Source organism: Dasypus novemcinctus, chromosome 11, assembly GCF_030445035.2.
Source record: "Dasypus novemcinctus isolate mDasNov1 chromosome 11, mDasNov1.1.hap2, whole genome shotgun sequence".
NCBI classification, from domain to species: Eukaryota; Metazoa; Chordata; class Mammalia; order Cingulata; family Dasypodidae; genus Dasypus; species Dasypus novemcinctus.
The window spans coordinates 28,622,916-28,648,828 of record NC_080683.1 but is presented as its reverse complement, the minus strand read 5'-3'; the positions used below and the strand labels follow the sequence as shown (position 1 = coordinate 28,648,828).

Below are 25,913 nucleotides of genomic sequence, written 5' to 3'. Positions count from 1 at the left end.
AGTCTTTTGAGGTGCAAAAGATTTTAATTTTGAGGAGGTCCCATTATTATTATTATTATTATTATTATTATTATTATTATTATTTGCTGCTTGTGCTTTGAGTGTGAAGTTCATGAAGCCATTTCCTATTACAAGGTCCTGTAGCTGCATCCCTACATTGCTTTCCAAGGCCTTTATGATCTTGGCTCTTATATTTAGATCTTTGATCCATCTTGAGTTGATTTTTGTATAAGGTGTGAGATGGCATTTCTCTCTCATTCTTTTGGATATGGATATCCAGTTCTCCAAGCACCATTTGTTGAAGAGGCCTTTCTCTCCCAGTTGAGTGGGCTTGGTGGCCTTGTTGAATACCAAATGACTGTATATGTGAGGATCTATATCAAAACTCTCAATTCAGTTCCATTGGTCAGTATGTCTATCCTTGTGCCAGTACCATGCAGTTTTGACTGCTATAGCTTTGTAGTATGTTTTATCCTCTGATTTCATTTTTCTTTTCAATATGTCTTTGGCTGTTTGGGGCCTCTTTCCCTTCCAAAAAATTTTGTAGTTAGTTTTTCCATTTCAGTAAAAAATGCTGTGTTGATTTTATTGCAATTGCATTAAATCTGTAGCTTAATTTGGGGAGGATATCATCTTAATGATATTTAGTCTTCCTATCCATGAACAGGGACTATTCTTCCATTTATTTAAGTCTTCTTTGATTTCCTTTAAGTGTTTTGTAGTTTTCTGTGTATGTCATTAACATCTTTCTTGAAATTTATTCCTAGGTATTTGATTTTTTTAAATTTACTATTGTAAATGATATTTTTTCTTGATTTCCTCCTCAGATGCCTCATTACTGGTGTATAGAAATGGTACTGATTTTTGCACATTGGATTTTTTTTAAAGATTTATTTTTATTTTATTTATTTCTCTCCTCTTCCCCCCCCCCCCCCCCACCCACTGTCTGCTTTCTGTGTCCATTCAGTGTGTGTTCTTCTGTGACCGCTTCTATCCTTGTCAGTGGCACCGGGAATCTGTGTTTCTTTTTGTTGCATCATCTTGCTGTGTCAACTCTCCGTGTGTGTAATCATCTTGCTGTGTCAACTCTCCGTGTGTGTGGTGCCATTCTTGGGCAGGCTGCACTTTCTTTTGCACTGGGTGACTCTCCTTATGGGGTGCACTCCTTGCATGTGGGGCTCCCCTACTTGGGGGGCACCCCTGCATGGCACAGCACTCCTTGTGTGCATCAGCACTGTATGTGGGCCAGTTCCACATGGTTCAAGGAAGCCCGGGGTTTGAACCACGTACCTCCCATGTGGTAGATGGATGCCCTAACCACTGGGCCAAGTCCGCATCCCACATTGGATCTTATTACCTGCGACTTTATTGAACTCATTATAAGTTCTAGAAGCTTTGTGGTAGATTTCTCAGGGCTTTCTATGTATAGGATCATGTCATCTGCAAATAGTGAAATTTTGACTTCTTCCTTTCCAATTTGGATGCCTTTCATATCTTTTCCTTGCCTCAGTGTTCAAGCAAGTACTTCTAATACAATGTTAAATAGGGTGGGGTGATAGTGGGCATCCTTGTCTTATTCCCAATCTTAGAGGGAAAGATTTTAGAATTACACCAATGTATATGATGTTAGCTGTAGGTTTTTCATATATACCTACAATGTAGCAGTTTAATATTATTGATGAATTCCAAAAAGAACTATTGGATTACACTTGTAATCTGATCTGTACCGAGCATGATTGAGTTATGATTAGGGCATTGAGTCCCCACCCCTTAGTGGCCTGAACCCTCACAGGTGTCGGCAGCCATCTTGCTCCAAATAGACTTTGGTGAGGGAAGTAACTTATGTTTATGGCCTAGTATCTGTAAGCTCCTACACCAAATAAATACCCTTTATGAAAACCAACCAATTTCTGGTATTTTGCATCAGCATCCCTTTGACTGATTAATACATACATGTATACCTACTTTATCATGTTCAGAAAGTTTCCTTCTATTCCTATCTTTTTCAGTGTGTTTATCAGGGAAGGGTGCTATATTTTGTCGAATGCTTTTTCTGCATCTATAGATATGATTATATGATGTTTTTCTTTCAATCTGTTTATGTGTTGTATTACATTGATTGCTTTTCTTATGTTGAACCATCCTTGCATACCAGGGATGTAACCCACTTGGTCATGGTGTATAATTCATTTGATGTGTTGTTGAATATGATTAGCAAGTATTTTGTTGAGGATTTTAGCATCTAAGTTCATTAGAGAGATTGGTTTGTAATTTTCTTTTCTTGTGGTGTCTTTGTTTGACTTTTGTATTAGGGTAATTTTGGCATCACAGAATGAGTTAGGCAATGTTCCTTCTACTTCAATTTTTTATAATAGTTTAAGCAAGATTGATGTTAGTTCTTTCCAGAATGTTTGGTAGGATTCACCTGTGAAGCCATCTAGTCCTGGGCTCTGCTTAGTCTCAGGTTTTATTTAGGTGTTGTTTGTGTGTATGTGTTAAGTTTTCTCTTTGAAACTTTGTTCTTCTTGTTCTGTTTCCTTGTTGCTAAATTCCCTTGAAAGAGAAAGATTAGGGCCAGGGAAACAAAAGAGGTAAGAAAAGAAAAAGGATAATAGTAATATTGATAGTAAAAGTTAGCAGAACAACTGTATAAGTCCTAGGAAAGTGAATATTTAACTCACATAAGCCATATACAGTTTTAGGAATAAAAAAGTGGAGTATCTACAATGAAATGGGAAACTGAATATGGAAAAGTATATAGTATGAATTAATAAGCCAGAGTGATGAGGAGAGAGTGAAAGAGAAAAGAAAGGACAAAAAGAGAAAGTTAATAAAAGATAGAAGACAGAATTGAAGAGTTAGAAATAAAAAGCCATAAAAATTGGGGTCTAACCAAAGAGGTGGAATGTAAGAGCAACAACAGAAAGCAGAAGATAAAAGGATGTAGGAAGGAAAATAGATAGCATTGGTAGCCAAAATCAGTACACACAGAAAAGAAGAAATTGAGGGAGAGGAAACACAGCAAACAAGAAACAAGCTAGCAGCACCTAATTTAATAAAAAAGTGGGGGAGGGTAGTGATAAAAAGGACAGAAAGACAAGGGGAAAAAAACAAACCCAGATAAACCCACAAGCAAGGAATCAAGCAAACACTAAGGATAAACAGCCTTTCCTCTTTTTTTTTTTTTTTTTTTTTTAATTTTTTTATTTTTTATTGACTTTGTAATAATATTACATTAAAAATATATATGTGAGGTCCCATTCAACCCCACCCCCCCACCCCCCCTCTCCCCCCCCCCAACAACACTCGTTCCCATCATCATGACACATCCATTGGATTTGGTAAGTACATCTTTGGGCACCTCTGCACCTCATATACATTGGTTCACATCATGGCCCATACTCTCCTCTATTCCATCAAGTGGGCCCTGTGAGGATTTACAATGTCCGGTGATTACCTCTGAAGCACCATCCAGGGCAGCTCCATGTCCCAAAGACGCCTCCACCTCTCATCTCTTCCTGCCTTTCCCCATACCCTTTGTCCATTATGTCCACTTTTCCCAATCCAATGCCACCTCTTCTATGTGGACATTGGATTGGTTGTGTCCATTGCACCTCTATGTCAAGAGGAGGGTCAGATTCCACCTGGATGCTGGATGCAATCCTCCCATTTTCAGTTGTAATCACTCTAGGCTCCATGGTGTGGTGGTTGTCCTTCTTCAACTCCATCTTAGCTGAGTGTGGTAAGTCCAATAAATCAGATTGTAGGTGCTGGAGTCTGTTTAGGCTCAGGATCTGGCTATCACATTGTCAGTCCAGAGATTCAAATCCCCTAAATATATCTTAAACCCCAACATTAACTGCACCTCCAGCACATTAGCATGAAAGTCTTATGAAGGGAGATCCCATCTGAGTCCAGATTCATCACACATAAACACCATTTCCAAAGAGGGGCCATCTGCCCTGGTAGTTAACCCCATCGGCCATGACCATAACTCCCATGGGTCTCTTTAGCCCTCAAAGGAACCAATATCTGGGGGTTGTATCTGCTTTATCTGTCTCTCTGACTCTGCTCAGTTGTGCATGAGGGCAAACCTTCTGCCAGCCTCCAGACTCTTTTTTAGAAACTCGTAGCCATATAAACTCATTTCTCCTTTCCATTTCCCCCTTACTTTAGGTCAAACAGCATTTTAAAGTCATGGTATTTTATGTAGACATGGATATTCTGCTGATCCGCATTGAACCTTCCGTATAAGGTCATTTTCCAGTTGCATCATCAGTTGGTAGTTGATAGTGGTCCCTCGTTGCCAGGGAGGCTCATCCCCGGGTGTCATGTCCCGCGCTGGGGGGAAGGCATTGCATTTACATGCTGAGTTTGGCTTCGAGACTGGCCACATTTGAGTAACATGAAGGCTGACAGAAGGAAATTCCCAGGCACAAAGTTGCTCTAGGCCTTGTTCTTATTTTGGGTTTATCAGCTCACAAGCATAGTCATTAGCATCTGGGGCTCACTGTTGAACCCTCACTCCCTCCCGGTCCCCACCACTGTACCTGGGAGACTGTCGCTGCTCCCCTAGGGACCACGACAGAGCACCACTGGCCAGGAACCCAGTACCCCCCCTACTGTGGTTTTTAATTGTTGCCACTATGAGTATATCCAAACATTACCATGCACCCTGGACATATGTTCTGTACAGCTCCCTGTCAGTCATATATCACCTGTCATTGGTATCCCATACCAGTATCCCTCCATTGCCATTGTTGAAACACTCTGTGATCCAGAACTCCCCGAAATTTGAAGCCCAATATAATGTCATGGTCCCTTACTAGGGAATGGCATATAGCGATGAGTTTAAAGGATAGATAAAGAACTTGGATAAAGTTAGATAAAGAACTTAGATAAAGAATGTTGACTTGAAAAAATTCCACATCCTATTTTTTTCTTTTTTTTTTTTTTTTCCCCCCCCCTCCCCCTAATTATTCAGCTTTTCTTCACAGGAGTCCTAGACCACAGCAATGTATATATATAATATACAGCACTCCCACACATCCACCAGAAAGCCTTTCCTCTTAAGCCCCTGTGGAGCTTTTCAGGCTGCCGGGGTTTATTAATCAATTACCCTGCAACTTTCTAGCTGTAGATTTTGAAGTGGGTTTTAGTGAGTAAACTGAGTTAAATTATAAAACAAAGTAATCTTTTAAAATAATCTTTTCTTTTAATTTTTAAGGAAAAATCAGAGCTCTAAGGGAAGCTGATGCAAGAATAATGTCTATGTTTTCCCTGTCCTAAAGTCTCTGCTAAATGTTTAAAATCCCAGTGGGTCATTATCCTAAGTGGAGCCCGCAATTGAACTAGAGACCTTGTATATTCAAAGTGGAAATTCCTCCCTGAGTTAACTTCAGTGAGCTAAACTTTCTTGTTAGGATTTTAGCTCTTCAGAAAGCTATCACCCTTTTCGCTTGGGGAGGACTGACTCTTTGCAATTGGTTAAACTGCTGATTAGGAATCTGTCCTTCCAGCTCTTTATTCTAACTGCTTTTTCTCCAAGGGCAGCAGGAAACAATAGTTGTGTTGAGAGTTCCCTTTTGAAATTCAATTGGGACCTTGGTGACTTAACTCACTGCAGGAAAAAAAATGACTCTCAGCCTCTTTTAGGGCACCCTCTCCTCGCAGGGTGCACTAAATATGCTCTTGGAAGCTTATTAAGCACTTCTTACTGTCTCCCTCCCTTAGGGGAGTTGCACGGGACTACTTAATTGCCTGACTCCACCTTCTCCCAGGCCAGTTCTCCCTATCCCAGGGTGGTTTGGTAAATCAGGCAGCATCAGCCACTTGACCCTCTTCCTGGTTTCTCCTCAAGCCAGCTGGTATGCTCCTCAAAGCTCAAAAAACAGGGTCCAGACAATTGAACCCGCACAGGGTAGACCCCTCTTCACCCTTCACCAGAACCCTCCCACTCTCAGAGTCTGCCTTTTCCAGCTAGGTGACCAGAAAGAGTAGAGGATTGCTCCCTGGCTTCCTGCCCTGAGGGTGAAGTTTAGCTCTCCCACAGCTCCTGCCTCAAGCACCAGAAACTCAGTTTTACCTTGAGCAATCAATCTTTTTGTCATGCTCTCTCCATATTGATGCCCTGAAGCCTCCACTTTAAGGGTTCCAAAGACAGCTCACTTAAGCAGGATTTTGCCCTCACTCAGAGGTTTTTGGTACAGGAGATGATGTGGGTGCACTTAATCCTAAAACATCTTGCCCCTCCCTCAAGAAACATCTTGAAACAAGATCTGGGCTTTTTGGAAACAGTGCTATGATCCTTTAGTCATATTTGTCATGCCACAAGAGGAGTAACATCTCATGCATGGGTATTACCATCCTTTGTCTGGAGGAAAACTGGCTTGAGGAAAAAATTGAAAATGTTGGGAAAATGAGTATATTTTAAAATTTTTGAATAATATGTATACTTCCTTCACTTTTTCTCTTGAGTAACTTAAATCTAAAAAAGAATAACCTCTCTGCCATCAGGAATTTTCTTGTTATTTTAAATTAAATCTACATTATTAGATATTTTTAAAGAAAAATTTAATATTAAATAGGAAAAAAGTAGATGTCTTTTTCAAGAGTAACATTACCAAAATGCTATATGTTTCCTGAGACTTTGGTAATCTCAATACCTGAAATTTTAGTTTTGTTTAATATTTCAAAACGATGAATACATAGAGGATTATACATTTTGCAGAATTATTTATCACTCTTGTTCATGTTATATTTCACACTTTAATTTGTGGAATGTCTTACAGTGCCAAGAAGAAGTCAAGACAATGGTTTTCTTTCAGTTAGCATATCGGCACGATCTGGGCGTCCAAGCACCACATAAAATTAATACTCCTCAGAGATCACCTGAAAGTACAGAAGTGAGATACCCATGATATATCTACAGTCAACTGATTCCTTTCCAGAAAAGTGGCTAGTAATATTTTATCTGTTTTCTTCAGCTCTGTAAATCTAAGCATATATCTGGAGAGCTCCAGTTGAAGGAGCACATGTAATCAAACTCACGAGGTCGAGCATGTGCTGGACTCCTGGGTTGGTAACTTTAAACATGAACTTCAGAAAAGCAAGAGCCAAAGACTACTTGATCCTTTGAGGTTCAGGTTTGTTCTTTTTTAGGGAGCATTAGTTCCCTGCACTCCAGAGAGAATTGCTTCTCATTGATATTAGGAAGCTCCTTCTCAGTGAAAAATATATAGTTGTTTTAATTTCTAATGCTAAGGTCCATTGAGTGGCAGAAATTTTTATATATTCTGAAGTCTCTGGCAGATACAATGTGCTTCATAAACACTTTGAAATCAAAGGAAGAATATACATAAATATACTGTGCACCACACCCTGATTAAAAGTTTCCTTATTTTAAAGGAATATTTGAGTAATATAAACCTATTTATTTATGTGTTTGCCATTTTCTTCACTGGAACACAGTGGGATTATAAATTGTTTTAATTTAGTGGATGTTGGTGCTATATTGCCACCTTGTGGTTAGTAATCTAAAGATGTCCTTTTCTTCAAAAAAAGAGATGCTTTGTGCTTGTGACATAAAGTGCAACAAACACTTTAATTTGAATGCTTACACACACATACCACACACACACCAAGAAACTAAAAGTAGTGCTTGTATTTGGGGAGGAAAGATAGGAAGAGTCTAAGAGAAATCTCTGAACACAGATAATCTTGTATATGATAAAATCAGCTAAGTGGCTCAACAATATTCTTCAAATATATAATCAAATTATAATAAATGCAATGATATTTACTACAATATCATGATTTCAATGGTAGAATACAAATGTTTTCCCTCCATTTACTATAAAGAACTGATGAAGAGAAGTATGAAGTTTTTCTTCCTAGGCAGTTGTTAAGAACTGGTTTATGTCATAATATATATTTAACAGGATAGGGAAGAAGAGGAAATATACATACTAAAATCAATTTTTATTAGACAAATACAACTAGAATTTCTAAAGCAGCTTGTTTAGAATTGAGAGCATATGACAGTATATGGGGAACATTTTTCATTGGGTAGATTTTTATTTATGGGGAAAAGAATTATACATTCCAGAGAGGATATAATTTAGAGGATTTGGGATAAAAAGAAATTGTAAAGAAGTACTGTAATTTTTAAAGAGACTTCAAAAGGAGCTAATATCTTAATATTCTATTTCACAGGCCATGGATACTTGAATTAATACTCTTTAAATTTGCTTAGTTAAACTTTGAACCCATATAGTGCACTTAGAATTGATTCAAGCAATTTGAGAGTAGAATTTAATGAAAGAGAATCCCTGAATAGAGCTAATCTTTTTCTAGGAATGAGGGAAAGGCCACTTTCCAGGTAGGATTAACCTTTCCTAGATTATGTCTGCATATTAGCCCTGTAGTCATAGACCCTTGCAAAATCAATTAGTTGGAAAATAGTGATGTTAACCAATAAATTCAAAGTATTGGATTTTATTTGCTCTCATTCTCATTTATTTGCTATCATTTGACCACAATCTTAAGTTTACAGAAAACTTTCTTTTTTGTCTTTCTATTTATATATGTTAATTGATACATATAGTAGGGCCATTAGAAACAAAAAATGAAAATAAAATAAATTACCTATACTGACACCATCCAGTGCTCAGCTCTGTTAGCATTTGGTACATCATCTACATCTTGTTTTTCTTTTGAGAAAATGGGATGATAACTCTATATACTATTATAATGTCCTCTAACCTATTTCTTTTCCTTAACTGTGCACTTAAACAGCTTTGTATCATTCCATTTTATAGTTACACTACAATTTTTAAATATAATTCCCCATTGTGAGATAGTAGGAATGTTTTCAGATTTTATTCTTATAAACTATACTGTGATGAATCTATATACAGATGTGTGTATGTATCATAGGTAATGCACATACACCTACCTATATATAAATTTCTTTTATAATTTCTTGTGTAGTTATTTACTTAGGATTCATGAAATATTTCTAGAAAGGAATATTTAGAAGAGGAATGGCTTGGTCAATAGATGTTAGCAATCTAAGACCAATTACTAAATAAATCTTTGCCAGAAAAATAATTTCCAATTATACTCCAACAAGTTTAAGCTTGCCTGTTTACCTTCAGCTACACCAGCACTGCTTTATGTTGTTGAAATTTATTGAAGTAGAATGAACATGCAGAAAAGTGCACAAATGATAAGGGCATACAACTCAATGAATTTTCGCAAACTCTGTCACCATCAGTTTGAGAAATAAACTGATGCCAGCACATGGAGCATCGTTTATGCCCACTTTCTCCTTTTTAGTAGTGAAATTTCTGATATTATCCAGTGGTTGGAAGAAGCAAATATTAAAATGCTGGCCCACCTCTGGGAGACATCAGTAGGCCAAGACACTCTCCACATATGGGTTTAAACAGGTCCATTCAATGGAATAGATTCAATCACCTGAAGAGAGAAAATGCAGTGGTGTTCAATCCTGAATATGATTGAGCTTGTCAGATCATTATTTGAAAAAGGTCTGGTAATAGACGGAGTGCTGTTGAGAGCTTCCCATGTTGAGTACAATGAGAAGTGGAGGTATTCAAGCAGTTTATATTTTGTAAACCTGACTTAGGTCCCAAGGAATCACAGTGCTATTTGGACTGTAGTTCTGTCCCTGTGAGCCTTGAAAAGAATCCTCTCCAGTCTGACAAGGGAAAATCAACAGGAGTAACTCAAATAGTCAGGCTCATCCAGCATGTCAAAGGGACCCAGGAGCCAACTGAACGTTTTCCCAATGGCTAAAGCTCAAACAATTCGAGCAACAAAACATTTAAAGCAATATTGGATTATAAACCAAAGTTTAAAATAACTATCAATGAGTTTCTTCTCATATAAATCAAAAGGATTGAATAAATAAATGGGGAAAATAGACAAACCTCAAAAGAATCTCAAATAATTTACATAGATACTCCCCACCTTTTGAAATGTGGGCTGCACATAGTGACTTCCTTCCAAAGAGTACAGTAGGGAAAGAGGGTGGGTAGCTTTACAGTGGAAAAACCTGGAAAAATTGCCTTAGCCAGGTGATCAAGATTAATATCATCAGCCATAAATCACGTCATGGCTTTGAGAATGGCACTTCAGCTCTGTAGTCTTCCTCCTAAAAACCTATAAGTCCAGTCTAACCATGAGAAAAACATCAGACAAAACCAAATTGAAGGACTGTCTACAAAATACATGACAAGTACTCCTCAATAAAACAAAGAAACGGCCACAGCCCAGTGGAGCCTAAGGAGACATAACTACAAAAAATAAATGGTGTCCTGGATGGGATCCTGGAACAGAAACAGGACATTAGGTAAAAACTAAAAAAAATCTGAATAAAGTATATACTTCAGTTAACAATAATGTATCAATATTGGATTCATTAGTTGTGACAAACAAAGGAAACTGGGTATGAAATATACAGAAATATTTTGTTCTATCATCACAATATTTATGAAAATCAAAAACAATTCTGAAATAAAATTTTATAAAAATAAATATGTGATCCCTTTCGCCAAAGCAGCATCACCTAGTATCTTCTTAAAAATTCAGGTTTCTGGGTTTCAACCCAGACTTCCTGAATTTGAAACTCTGGGGCTATGGCCCAGCAAGCTGTGATTCTGATGCAGGTGAATCTTGAGAACCACTGATCTTTCCAAGATTAGCCAAGGTGTCTGTTTCCAGATGGGTTATGTTATTTTTTCTTCAGTGGCCAGCAGTGAATAACAGTGGGTCACTAGATAGCTTCTGAAGATCAAATTGCCAACCATTATGGTTGAGGAATGATATGCCTTGCCCCTCTTCTTTGCCCGTTATCCAAATCTGATCTCCAGGGCCCTTCTCAGACCCATTGTGTTCAAGTCTTCCACACTTCCATCAGTACACACAGATCTCCACCCCGCCCCCCCAAGCCTTATATCCCAAGCGCATAATCATATACCAACCATGGGGAAGTATGCACTCCTATGAGTCAGAGGACTCTGTTTACCACATTCTGACAGATCGTTTTACCACTCTGCAGTGGGGTTCCTTCTTTGTGATTTAGAGATGATATAAGAGTATCTTCCTCATGGGTTTTTTTTTTTTTTTAGAATTGTAAGTTAATACTCATAAAGTATTGTGAGTAGTATCCAGCACATAGTGAGAATCTGTAAAGTTGAGTCGTAACTATTGCTGGTGCTGGGTGTCTTGCTTCTTCAATGTCTCTTCCCTTCTCCCAAGCAGCAAAGTTGAGTTTTATATGCAAAATAATGGACCAATAAGGACTGAGTGAATTGAGTGTGTGAATTGAGCTCACGAAACTTTGTTTCTCTGGGATCCTGCTGAGAAGTGCGTAAGCACAACCCCTCTGCTAAACTCCCCTCTCTTTTTGAAGTCTCTTAGCTATATATACTCATTTGTCTTTACCATTTCCCCCTTTTATTCAGCTGGTGATTGGTAGTAATCCCTTGGTGCCAGGGAGGTTCACTCCCGGGAGTCATGTCCCAACCTGGAGGGTAAGATAATGCATTTACATGCTGAGTTTGGCTTAGAGAGGAGCCACATTTGAGCAACATGGAGGTTCTCAGGAGGTAACTTTTAGGCACCCTGCAGCTCTAGGCCTAGTTGAAATTTCAAGCACACAGACATTGGTATCAAGGGCTCATCATTGAACCATCCTTCTGCACTGGTCTTTGCCCTTGTGCTTGGGGGATTGTTGCTGTTCCATTGGGGAATGTGACAGAGTTCCCCTGGCTAAGAACTCAGCACCTCCTCAGTTGTCATTTGTAACTGTAACTACTATGAAAATACCCAATGAATATCCAAACATTTTAATGTCTTTTTTTAAAGATTTATTTATTTATTTATTTCTCTCACCTTCCCCTTGCCCCACCCCAGTTGTCTGTTCTCTGTTTCTATTTCCTGAGTCTTCTTTGTCTACTTCTGTTGTTGTCAGCAGCACAGGAATCTGTGTTTCTTTTTGTTATGTCATCTTGTTGCGTCAACTCTCTGTATGTCCGGTGCCATTCTTAGGCAGGCTGTGCTTTCTTTCATGCTGGGTGGCTCTCCTTACTGGGCACACTCCTTGTGCATGGGGCTCCCCTACACGGGAGACACCCCTGTGTGGCACGGCACTCCTTGCGCGCATCAGTACTGTGCATGGGCCAGCTCCACATGGGTCAAGGAGGCCCAGGGTTTGAACCGCAGACCTCCCATGTGGTAGACAGATGCCCTAAACACTGGGCCAAATCTGCTTCCCTCCAAACATTTTTATATACCCTATATACATGCCCTGGAGAACTCCCTCCCAACCACATGTCCCCCATCAATATACCCCATTCCAGTGTTCCTCCCCTGCCATAGTTGAACCCCTCTGTGGCCCAAAATTTCTACAAAAATGAAGATTAATATATTGCCAAGTCCAATTAGTAGGAAAATGAAATAGTAATGACTGGTTTAAAGATTAGAAATCAAACATAGTGACTTTCACCACCCTCCCCCCCAGACTTCATTCTTCTAAGGCACCTTGATTTTGAGCTGTGATATTGGAGATATTTTATGTTGCTTATGCATTGCTTTTAGGGTAATCCTAGAGAATTGGTTGGAAAATATATAACCTGGGAGTGAATTTTTCTTACATTAAGCTCCACCACCTATACCTATGCTAGTATCAATAAATAGCATCATTTAATTTTAATCTAATATTATTCTATTTCCTGAGATCTTTAGCAGTTCCATAAGCCTTAGATAGAAGAGTAAGCAGTTAAAATTCAGCACCCTAGGGATTATGACAGCAGCAGGTGGGTAAGTGAATATTTGGATTGAAGGTTCAGATTTTATTTGCTCTTTGCCACAGGTTAAATAGAAATGCAACAATTTACATACCATAAACACACAAGCCTGAAGTGTTTGCATTTGTTTTTCAGATGGGGATTAATGTGGTGGACTCTGCAGTATCTGGATTAGGTGGTTGCCCTTATGCAAAAGGTGCTTCTGGGAATGTAGCCACAGAGGATTTGATATATATGCTTAATGGCCTGGGGCTTAATACAGTAAGTTTCTTTAACATATTTTAATATTCATGGATTCCTTACTGCTTCTATGATTTGGAAGCAATTTTGAGGTCAAAGTTTTATTACACTTTTGCTATTTCTCAAAATTCACAGTGGGAAAATACCATGGAAATACTTTTGTGGGTGTTATAAAGTTATAGCTCAACCACCAGTAATGCTATCATTTAGCATTCTTCTGGTGCATCCTAATCTCCAAAATCCATCTTCATATATCACCTGCTCTGTGAGCTAGAACCTATGTCATTGCTATTGTGATTGCTGCATTTTGCAGTTGTTGTTGTTGTTGTTCCTGTATGGATTTGGAGGAAACTCAGATATTTATTTTCTCACAATGACAACTAAGACTTCTGGAAAAGAGCCCAGGGGACTTTTGAAATGGTCAGTGGAAGAATGGAGCTTAGTGCCACTTAGCATGTGAGACACTGGACTGAAAGAAAGTTGCTTTACAAGTAGTGCCTGAAGTCATGTGCTCCATAACAACCTCCACCAAAATCAGCACCTTGTTTTGCTACACGCTTGTTAAAACAACCTGTTAGTCTATAGGGTAGATTTGTAGGGGGAAATAAGACAAGCAAACCAGCCACAGATGATTAAACGTTTAAAATGTTTTCTAAGATGTAAAAGCATTGTCTCGATTACAAAATGGATTTTTTTTCCATGACTTCCTCTCCTGTCTCTCCTTTTGCCTTACTGTACTTAAACAGTTCAGTGTAATTTAATTTGCCTGTTGTACCCATTTCCCCACCATTCTATTCTTTTCCTCTACTCCTTGCTCATGCTTTCACTTCCAGTTGGAATAACCTCATACCACTCAATCTACCTGGCAGGCTAAGACTTAAGTAAGGCACTGCTATCTACAAAAAGATCTCTAACATCACCCTAAATCCCAACCCCAAACTGTTAGGTTCTTCTCCTCAGTGCTGCAAAGTTATCTGCAGTGTCTTTACATCTGACCCTACTATGATATTGTATAATTATATAATTTATATATCTATCTGCCCCTGCAGCCAAAGAACAATTATTGCAGCTTATTCATATTCAGCAACTTTTGCATAGAGACGCTCAATAAATGTTTATAGAAATAATGATTTATCTTGTCACAAAACATCAAAAGGTATTCCCTACCTTCTTATCTTCTCTGGTTTAGGAATAAACATTATATCCTTTACAAAGTGGCATAATCATTTCCATCAAAAGTGTATGACCATAACAGTACTGAAGAGGAATAGAGCCTTTCCTTAAGATTTACTGACAGCTGATACTTTATACGTGTTATGTCATGTTCTTGATGATGCAAATGAAAATAAGTCATGTCTCCATTCGTAAGAATTTCACAGTTCAAGGATAATTGCTGCATTGTATAAAAGTCATAATTCAACCAGTAACCCAAAATAAGTAGCAAAGTTTCTCTGTAGAATCCAATGTTACTGTGACTCCCATTTTCAAGCAATTACCGTAAGCCATTGATTAAACTTCTTAAATATTCCATAAGCTTGTCCCTTCCTTACCATCCTTACTATGACTACATTATTACAGGCCTTTATCTCTTGTCTGAATGTCCAGCCTTCACACTGTTCTAACTGGCTCCAAACTCGGCTTTAAATTCATCCTTCATAGTACCATCAATGGATTTCTTCTACACTGCAAATATGAATATGTCATACTCATGTTTGAGCAACCAGCAATACATCTCATTTCCTGAAAAGCAAGGCTGTGCTCTATTGCACAATCTGGCCTATTTATGCCTTTTTCAGTCATCTCTGCCTATCAGTCTCTGTACATGCCATGGTATTTCTCACATGCCTTGCTGTGCTCTTTTCTTTGCCATCCTCCTTCCTCTCTGACTCATACTCTCCATATAGGACTCATCAGGATTTAACTTTCCTAGTATCCTTCCCTGACACATTTCTCTCCAATATTTTTCATCACTGGGATGACTGCCCACACCTCTAACCTCATAATTTCTTGGCATATTTATACCAGTGGCTTTAACTAGAGTACATATTTTCTGTTCATGGGCCTCATGTTGTCTGCCTGAGAATAATCTCCCTGAGGACATGAACCATACTCTACATAAAATTCTGGAATCCCCAAACCTATCACAATACATGGGACATATTTAAGAACCTGATAAATGATTTCAGAATAAATACAGTGTGATTTCATAATGACATCTGTTATTTAAATAAAATGATAGAGAAAGTCCAAAACTAAATTCTTCTTTTGTATTATTTCAACAAAGTCCATTGTGTAATTGTTATAAATGGGACTCTTGGAAAGTGAGGAAGATCGTTAGTGAATGAAATCCTCCTATGACCCTTTTCCACATGCTAATTCAGAATCAGAAGACACATGTAATTACTATTTTTAAAATTTAAGTGCATTGATTAAGGATGCTAAACTAAAATTTGCGTAATAGATTCCTTATTCATGGCTATTACATAACAAAACTAAATGTTGTAAACCAAAGCAACTATTGGCATTCTGAGGACAAATAGTAAATGACAAAGAAGTGCTCCAGAAGTTTCCAGAGTGAAATAAGTGATTGTTATAAAATGTCTTCATGTTCTAAAATGATAATAGTTATGAAAATCAGTGCAGAAGTAAATGAATAAAAGAGTAAAAAATACAGATTTATAAAAATAATGAAAACAATTCCTAAATAGCAAAGAAGACTAAGTATGTTAAATTTTAAACCTATATCATGTTGAGGGAGGACGTAAGAGTTCGTGAAATGTTACAGGAGAGGCAAATCTCTAGTTAATCTACCTAATGATCTGCTTCTAACGATGGTAGCAGAGGAGTTGGGTGGAGACCTCAGTGGTGACGTTCCATTTATACCCAGCCCAAAGGATGAGGAACATGTCTTGAACTTGGCCTTAATACCCAACGGTGTCTGTGCCATTCATGGATTTATTGATTTTATTTATTCATTCATATGCCCTTAGGCAAACATGACCCAGATGTGTACTAAATACTACTTCATTTTATTTGACCTACAGCTACCTTCATTTTCAGTATTTCTGAATATGGTAAATAAATATGCATTTACCTTTTCGACATTCCTTATGGCTTTCTCAAGTTTGTGTCTTTATAGAGTAAAAAGGGTTTTTGTTTTTTTTCATTCAGTTCTCATCTATAAATTCTTCAAAATCATTACGAGTTTAATTGTCCTTTAATTTTTCCTTTACTGGTATTTTGTAGACTGTTTCAAATTCCATTCAGTTGCCAACCTGAATTACATTGAGTTTTTCAGGTGTGACTATCCTATGATTTTATACAGGGGTCAGATGAAAGATACGTTTTAATAAAGCAGAACAATCTAAAATGCTGGTCATATCGTTCAGTCCAAAAGTCTATAATGAGCAACATTTGGTTAGTAATGTTAAATGGTTGAGTAACTCCTCATAACATTAAAAGGAATCATTTTTGTCTTCTTTCTTCCCAATCCCTCTTCCCTCCTGGTGTCCCTTCTTTCCCTCATCAGGGAGTGAATCTTTACAAAGTGATGGAAGCTGGTGACTTTATTTGCAAAGCTGTGAATAAAACTACAAACTCTAAAGTAGCACAAGTCTCCTTCAATGCCTGACGTCAATGAATTTATGATTAAGGTTGAGAAGATCCATTTCTGCTACATGTACTCATCTGATAATTATTACTGTCAACTTGTTCCAAAATGTGAAGTAATAGACAAGAGTGGAAAAAAGAGATACTTTTTAAAAAGAATATAGCTGGATAAATTATGAATTCGGTGGAAAGCAGTACCAGTCATCAGGTAAATTACAACCTAAGAATAAATAATTCAACTCGTAGACATGCATTTGAATTTGGAAAAGAAGTCTACTCTTTTGCTCTTACAGAAATTACTTTTTAATTTAGTAGACATGAAAATTGACTTCAGCTTTCTTTCAATATCAAATACCGTGTTAATACTTAATCAAGCTGGCTTAGCACAGTGTACATATTGTCAGTAGTTTATGAGCTCCTGCATAGTGTGCGAAGTGTGTGGCCTCAATATTATGTGTTATGCTCTGAATCTCAACTTTCCATTTGCCAAGTCAGTTAAGTTATGGACCAAGAGCCAAATCTCCATCTGACCCTGCTTAATTTTTAGCAATAGAACTTTTATATTTCAAGTATGGCTAACATCTGTTAACTATTTCAATGACTTTATCTTGTTCCAAGAGGCTGTGGTCAATGGCAATATGCCATATCCTGGAAACATATTATGAATTCCCATGTTTGTTACATGCATCCAGTTTACCATATTTTCCCTTTCATCAGTTATAGGAAAAACCAGCATGGTATTACTCAACAATTGAGAAATATAAGGTACTACTTTCATCCCAATGTCTAAGCTGCATTAATAAGAATAGATTGATACATGTACCAGCATTTGCTTTCATAATTGCCCAAAGAAATATCATTGTGATCCTGAGAATATTAAGATAGTTTTTAATTCATGAAATAACCTCTTTTCTGTTGATTCAGAACACTTTGAATAAATTGCTTTAGTTTTTGGTTGCCTTTTTCTGACTCTTTTGAAAGTTGAAGTGGCTCAAATTTTGTCTATTAAATTGGAAAGCATAGTCAGAAATGGCAAAAATGGACACATCAGAGACTGGGAAGAAGAACAAGAGAACCATGTTAGCAAAAACATTTCTGTAACCTATGCAAATTGTGTGGGGACAATAGTTTACTCAGGGGTTTAAAATATCAATTTTATTATTTATGTAGACACTCCCCAATAATGCTAGGTGATCTTAGCTTTGAATAATTTGACTATAACTTGATATGTGAAAGTGAGCCTTGTGGACTTACTATTAAATATTCACTATTCCTGTTGAAGTAAGATAAATTCAAGAAAATAAGAGAAGTACAGATTATAATTAAGTTGCAATAGTAAGAAACACAGGAAAATATATTGGTAAATTAATAAAACGAAACTAAATTCCCATGGGAGAGGCCAATTCATTAGATTGGAAGTGGTGGGGAAGCAGGTCTTGTAACAGAAAGCTTGTTTTGTGGAGTACTGAGTATAAGTCTGCATTCAGGGCAGGGCGTTAGTAGGGTGGGATGGGGAAAGCAGAGAGGAAAGAAAATAGCCTTTGATAATGGATCTGCCTCAACTAAATCTCGTTTGTACATCTTTCTTTGCAACATACATGCCCTTGTACACTGGGGCAGTTAACAGGATACTTGATCCTCAGTATGGACAGTAGGGTATGCACCCCATCTTCTGAGAAGAATGACTTTTCTTATATCTTATGAAACTACAGAGTTCTTCATTTTGAGATGTTTGGGAAAACATCCGTTGATGCAAACTGTTTAGAGAAAAAGCTAAAGGAAAAATTTTGTTGTTCTGAAATAAAAAGCATGGACTTGGCCCTAGCCAGGTCAAGGTGGTGGAGTGAGGCAGGCACTTGAGGACTCCATTCTCTCTCCCACCTCCCCTGAGCTTTGAACAACCAGAAAGAACCAGGAGAATTATTTTTCTCAAAGATTAAGAAAACAGTTAAAGGATGACAGAGGCAAAGTGAGCAACCAATCAAGAAAAAGTTTACTTAAAGGTGGTAGAATCTTGTGGTACCCTGACTGGCCCCACCTCTAACCCTTCACCAGCTGAACATGGAGCTGACCTGTGCTTCTAACACAGGTTCTTGGTCCCTGTTCAGAGGGAGCAGAGTAACCCTTGTGCACAGAATGGGAATATATGGGTCTAGTCCAATCTGTCTAGTAGTGGTCTGTGGGACGTGCCATCCCAGAATTTACCCTGTATGTAGAAGGCCACTCACTGAGCTCTCTGCAGGGTGCTGTGGTAGAGCAGACTAGTGGCTGCCTGGCACAAGGGTGGATGGCTATATCATACACGGTGTAATTCCTGGGCCCTTGAAGAAACTATCTTCTAAGGAAGAGGGGACATTTGTATCATTGTAAACAGAGGAATTCCCAGAGCCACAATCACATAGTCAAGACAAGACACAGGCAGAAAGGATGGGGGCAACCCCGACAAAAACTTTTCCTCAAGCCATTCTCTAAACTCCTTGTATGAATAAGCTCTGAAGGAGAGCACTAGCACAGGTCAGTCTGCAAAGAATGGGAAAGGTGTTTTTCTTTTTCTCCTTTTTCTCCTCCTGCTTCTCTTCCTCTTTCTGTTTCTTCTTGTTGGGTCTGCATTCAAGGAAAGCTTTGTGATAGCAGTAACTGGGTACAAGCTTGAGGAAGAGCTGCCTCAGACTAAATTCAAGTGTTAACACATTAAAATATTAAAAAGTCCACATTTCAACAAAATATTAGGAAATATACAAAGAAACAGGAAGCAATAGCCCATACAAAGGAGAAGATTAAAGCATTAGAAGCCATCAATTGAGGACCAGACCTGGGACATAAAAGACAAAGACCTTTTCTTTAAAAAAAGAGGTAGGAAACATGAACAAAGAACTAGAGGAAATCAGGAAAATTATAGATAAACACAGAGAGGTTATCAATAGAAAGGTGGAAATTATGAAAAGGAACCAAACAGTGCTGCAAACATAGTAACCAAAATTAAAAATCCCCTAGAGGGTTTAACAGAAGATCAGAGCTGGCAGAAACAAGAATCAGTGAACTTGAAGATAAAACAATGAAAATAATCTCATCTGAGAAGCAGAAGAAAGAAAGAATGAAGAAAAGTAAACTGAGCCTGAGGAACCTGTGGGACACCATTAGGAGTACCTATATATTAATATATATGGGAATCCTAGAAGGAAAAGAAAGAGAGAAAGTGGTAGAGAGAATATTCAAAGAAATAATGGCTGAAAACTTCCCAAAGTTAATTAAAGATATGATTATACACATCCAAAATGCTCAGCGAGCTCCAAACAGGTTAAATCCAAATTGGCCCATCCCACAGCATATTATAATCAAACTGTTGAATGCCAAAGATTAAGAGAGAGTTCTGAAAGTTCCAAGAGACAAGCAACATGTCACATACAAGGTAGCTTCAATAAGGTTGTCCTGTTTTCTCATGGGAAACCATGGAGGCAAGAAGTCAGTGGATGACATATTTTAAATGCTGAAAGCAAAACACTGCAGACTTAGAATTCTATCTCTGGCAAAACTGTCTTTCAAAAATGAGGGCAAGATTAACCCATTCCCAGATAAACAAATGCTGAGGGAGTCCATCACCACTAGACCAACTCTACAAGAGATGCTAAAGAGAGCTCAGCATATCAAAAGGAAAGGTCAATATACAATACACCAAAGCTGCTTTGAAGAAATACAGATCACTAGTAAGGGTCATAACATGTGAAAACATAAATGTCTGTACCATTGTATTTTTGCTTTATTACTCCACTTTTTACTCCCTACCAGATCACAAAGGCAAATGCATAAAATGTAAAGAGAAATCAGTGATTTAGAACTCAATGTATAAATAAGTCATTTGTGACAAGAACTATATAAAGCTGGGAGGGTTGAGAGGTATAGAAATACAGTATATGTATACTACTACTGAAGTTAAGTTGGTATCAAAACAAAAAAGATTGTTACAGATTTAAGATGTTAAATTTAAACCCCATGGTAACTACAAAGAAAATAACAGAGAATTTGCAAGCTCATAGAGACAGAAATTAAAATACAGGTTGCCAGGGTGGGGACAATGAGGAGTTCATGTAAAAGCAGTGATTTCTGTTTGGGGTGAAGGGAAAGTTCTAGTAATGGATGATGGTGAGGGCACTGCAACACTGTGAATGTGATAAATCCCACTGAATGGTAGGCTTGGGAGGAGTTGGATATGAAAATTTATGTTGTATATATGTTTCCACAATTTAGAAAATGAAAGAAAGAGAAACTAATAAACTATAAACTTTACATCACTGTTAAATTTCTTGAATTTGATAACTGCACTTAAGGTGGATATTTAAATGAATATCCTTGTTCTTAGGAAATGTACATGGCAGTATTAAGTGTTCAAGGAGCATGACGTATACAACTTACACTCAAGTGTTGAGAAAATGGACTAATAGATAGAAAGACATATAGACAGGTAGATGGATAGATAGATCGATATATTGATATGGCCAATGTGGCAAAATGATAATTTTGTGTATTTGTAGATCTGTGTATTTGGGGCAATAGGAGTACATAGGTATTCTCTGTAAGGATTTTTTTATTATTTTTGTAACTGTATGGTAAGTTTGAAAGTATTTCAGAGCAAAAAGTTAAAAATCAAATAAACAACAACAACAAAAAAAACAAATAAAAGCATCAGAAGGCAGAGCAAGTAGTCAAAATCTCCTGATGCAGTCTAGTACAGGCTTACCTGGCACCCAGATCAATTCACTACTGACCCATCACTCTACTCAATCACATTTACCACAAGAAAGTTTGTGCTTTGGGTATTTGGTATACTACTTCCACTCAAAACAGTCTGAAACCCTCTGCTAGCTTAATGACAGTTGCTTTTCTGCTTTTGAAAAAAAAATCACATAATTACAGAAAGCTGTTGGGAGTCTATAGGCAGAAAACCCCAAAGCTATATTTCAACTAACGAGGAAACCCTGGAATCATTTCAGGACCCACCCTAACAACAACCCATGCATATATCCATGCCAGGCTTCTTGGTGAAAGGGCTTAGGAGTGCCAAAACAACTGCGACTTATTAAAATATATGCACAGTAATCTTTTAGAACATTTGCCCTTAAGTCAAGGAAAATATCCTTTCTAGAAACTGTAGTGAATTTTATCATATGGATGTGTTGCTGGCCCTCTTTATATATAAAAATTTTAAGATTAAGTTCTCTGAAAATTAGAAATTTTCTAAATTGTATTCATGCCATTCACAAAATAAATAGTAGCTGGATATGACTATCTGCAAAAATCCAGAAAACACTTATTGTGGTATTTATTCTTATCACTCTAAGACTTAAATGCTCCATCTTAGCTGCACTTACATAGTTATTTCTATAGATGTGCATCCTGTACTCTGTACCCCGAAATAATTAACTCCAAATACAAGTCACCAGATTATCTAGGAAAAAAGTGTGTTGAATAAATAAGCCACAAATAACATCCCTATCACAATTGTAAAGAAAAGATAAAGCTGAGGGCTGGGAACCAGACAGGAATCTAAATTATATAGTGAGGCAAGTGAACACCAGTGGTCATTTGCAAATTTCTTTTTTGACTATAAGATATAGGTTTTCTGCTTGTGTAATAAGTGTTGAAAAAGTAGTTTTAGAGATCGCAGGGAGATAATAAAGGATTGGGAAAGGGAGAGGAAGATAGGGAGGAGGGAAGCAGGGATCGAGGGAGGGACATAGGAGTGAAGGAAGGAGGAGAAGGGAAAAGGGAGGAGCAGAGAGAGAGGAAACGTGGGAAGCTGTGTTTCCTGCCCTTGGCGTCTCACAGGCTAGTAGCAAGGCAAATTCTGCTTTGATAGAGTGTTTCAATTAAGCTGCTCTAAACAGCAGGTAGCCGAAAACCTTAACCCAACAGGCTTAAACAACAAAATTAAATCACACGACAAATATTTCAGGGATATTGCTGTTGCAGCATTGATTAACTTGGTGTTTCAATGAGGGTTTAAGGATGAGTTCTTACCTTTTCCTGCTTTTCCATCCTTAGGGTTTTGGCTCGCCTCGGGCTTGTGCTCCATATAGCTGCCAGATTGTTGTGGTACTTCACATCCCACACACCATGCCCAGCAGCAGCAGGGGGCTTTCTTCTTGCATGTCTGCATGGCATTTTTATTTTCTTTTGCATAATAAAGCACTTATTTAATGAGAGCCACTGAATATTCAAAGAGGTCTAAGAAACTTCAATTCCACTCCTAGGTATCCACCCAAAAGAACTGAAAGCAGGGATTCCAACAGATATTTGAACACCAATATTCGTAGTGACATTATTCACGGTAGTCAAAAAGGTGGAAGCAACACAACGTCCTATTAACAGATGAACAGATAAAGAAAATGTGGTAAATACTTATAATAGCTTATTCAGTCATAAAAAGGAATGAAGTCCTGTTATATGCTATGATAGGGATCAACCGTGTCACCATCTGCACATCTTTTCTTTATCCCCACTCCCATCCCAGATTTCTTCTCATGTTTCATTGGCCAAAATATCATCACAACACCCTTCCTTAATCTCTAATTCACATGGGGAAGAGATGACTAGGGTAGACCAATCATGACTCCCACGAGATGCGGGGATTGGGATTTAACCCAGGTGGAGGTGGCTGGAGACCTAGTAAAGATCTGTGAAGTAATGTGGCAAAGAAACCAGATGGGGCATATTATCCTGAGTCAGAGTAGGAAAAGGAACTGAAGGCAAGTAATTTAACAATTCCAAGGAAGGAGTACATGTCCGGTTTCTCTAAGACAGTAAAGCATGGACATATTTTTTTTTTAATTTGAGGGGTGGAAGATTTGTGGTAGAAGCCGTTGAACCTGCCAATTGGCCTCTATCATTTTTCAGGGAAGTAGGAAGTAAGGTCCTTACAAGTTAGTGTCTGTGGAGTGAGGGCTCAAGAAGATTGAAGTTTGAAACCTGCTGCATGGGGAATGGGTAATAAAAGACCCAGGGTGGTGTTAGAAGAGAAGTTACTCTATTCAAAGTTTCCAATGGCCGTCGTGTGCTAAATCCAAGTCCACTTCTACCTCATGGCAACTTTGCCATTTTGTGTTTGTTGAGCACTCTCAACTACTTGAGGCATTGTTTGCCTTGTGTGGGCTGCCCTGTTCTGGTGTGCTGCCACCTCACTGCCTCCTCCTCTCTGCCTTTTCTATGTTTTGGTTGCCTCCTTCTCTCTGTTTTGTTTAACTTCTGACTCACAAAGTCGTAACTGCTTACATCCACAAAGAATGTGGTACAGGACCCGGGAGCTTTTGAGAAATGCAAACTCCTTGGCTCTACTCCAGAACCATTGGCATCAGAATTCACATTTAAGCAAGATGTGATTCATCTGCACATTTGAAAAGATTGAGAAGTGCTTAGCTATTTGACTCCTTCTTGTTGGATGTCTAATAGGCATCTGAAGCTGTGTGTTCAAAGTAACTTGTTCTACTTTTAAGAGTGCATTATACTTGAGCCCAATTGCCTTCCTTCTGTTTCTGGAACAAGCCAGACTTGGACCCATCTTGGATTCTGAATTAGTTTCCTAGGGCTTCTTTAAACATTATCACAAACTTTGTGATAATTTCTCTACAGTTTCAGAGCCCAGAAGTCTAGAATTAAGATGTGTGCAGGGGCCACACCCCATCCAAATTCTCTTGGGGAGAATCCTTTCTTACATCCTCCAGCTTCTGGTGTCTTCTGGCGTCCGTTGGCTTGTGGCAGCATCACCCTAATCTCTGCCTGTCTTCACATGGCCATCTCCTCTGGGTGTCTCTGCATCAAGGCTCCCTCACCCTTCTTTTACAATGACACCAGTCATTAGATTTGGGGCCCACACTAAATCCAGAATGTTCTTGTGATCCTTAATTTAATTGTATCTACAAAATCTTATTTCCAAATAGGATCACATTCACAAGTACTGGGTGTGAAGACTTTGACATTCCTTTTCTCTGCCTGTAATGCTCTTTTGCTAGGCTTGGGCCTGACTGGCTCCTTCTTGGCATTCAAGTCTCATCATAAATGTCACCTCCTTTGTGAGTCCTTCTAGATACCTCAGTATAAAGTAGCTCCTCAGTTACTCTCTGTCTCACATCCCTTGTTTAATTTTCATTTTCATTATATTACTTTTAACTTCTGATTTTCTTGTTTATTTAGTTTTTCTCTTTTCCCACCAGAATATATGCCCCATGAAAGCAAGGGCCTTGCTATCTTTTTCACTCTAACATCCTTAGTGCCTAGAACATAGTACTAGGAGCTGGCACAGTAGCTATCCAATAAATGTCAGTTGGAAGGAAGAATGAAAATAGAAATGAGTTTAATCCAAACATTTGGGAACTTAAGTAAGCTAACAAATTCCACCTGTTTTGTGGGGTTTTTTTGTTTTTTTTTGTTTGTTTGTTTTTATTGCATCTAAAAAAATTTTCCTGAACCCTTAATAGTTCTTTAAGGTTTATTTGGTCCGTAATAGTTTGGGTTCAAATGCTTATTGAAGGTCCTTAAAATATATGAAATAACTCAGTTGAATGACTGAATTAAAGAGTGGATGCAAAAATGTAAAAGGATTTGTTAGGAAATGTTAGAGAAACCAGAATTGGAAGAGAAACAAATATCTTTCTAATCATGAATCAAGCCAGAATGAAGCCATCAGATTTGGTAGGAAAAAATCAACAATATTAACAACAACAAAAATCTTCCTGCAGTGTAGCAAACAAATAGGTACAATAAACAATTAAGCAGCTTTCCTCTGGGCATGAAGAAGTGCTTGTAATTCCTTACTATGTTTCTCTATTACACACACAGGCACTTATACACACACAGGTGCATGCACACACACACATAATACATCATTCCATTTATGGCCAGTAAAACTCAGTTTTGTCATCTAGAGTTTCTGGAACCTGTCTATTTTCACTATCCAAGGCACCAGGACTGTGTTGCTTTTTCAAAAGTGCACTGTAACATGTTATTAAGGAAAGCAAGCCTGTTACACCTGCTGGCATCTATGAGATTAAGAGATATAAGAAATTTCCTAATGATTTGGTATCAAGGCCTCATAAACTTGGGTAGTTCTGGTACTTCTCATTTATAGGCATTTCAGGGTTAAGTTTGAGGATAGCCACTCTCAATCCTTCATTCCTAACATGGAGGCATGCTCTCTTGGTTTCAGTCTAGGCTCCCATTAGATTCACTGGGGAGGAGGAA

At 38.0% G+C, this 25,913-nt stretch overlaps 1 protein-coding gene across 4 annotated transcripts in view; it reads left to right on the top strand.

The window, feature by feature from the left end:
- The window catches only part of HMGCLL1 (3-hydroxy-3-methylglutaryl-CoA lyase like 1), a 176,124-nt gene that overhangs the window by 138,534 nt on the left and 11,677 nt on the right, over nt 1-25,913 (top strand). For 3 of the 4 annotated variants that reach the window (XM_004453640.5, XM_004453639.4, XM_058306902.1), the window contains 2 exons: nt 12,969-13,094; nt 16,603-19,774. In XM_004453640.5, coding sequence (XP_004453697.1) covers nt 12,969-13,094; nt 16,603-16,704 — 228 coding nt within the window. In that variant the 3' untranslated portion in view covers nt 16,705-19,774. Of the gene's footprint in view, nt 1-12,968; nt 13,095-16,602; nt 19,775-25,913 lie in introns of those variants that run through there. The other variant, XR_011650074.1, reaches the window with a different exon arrangement.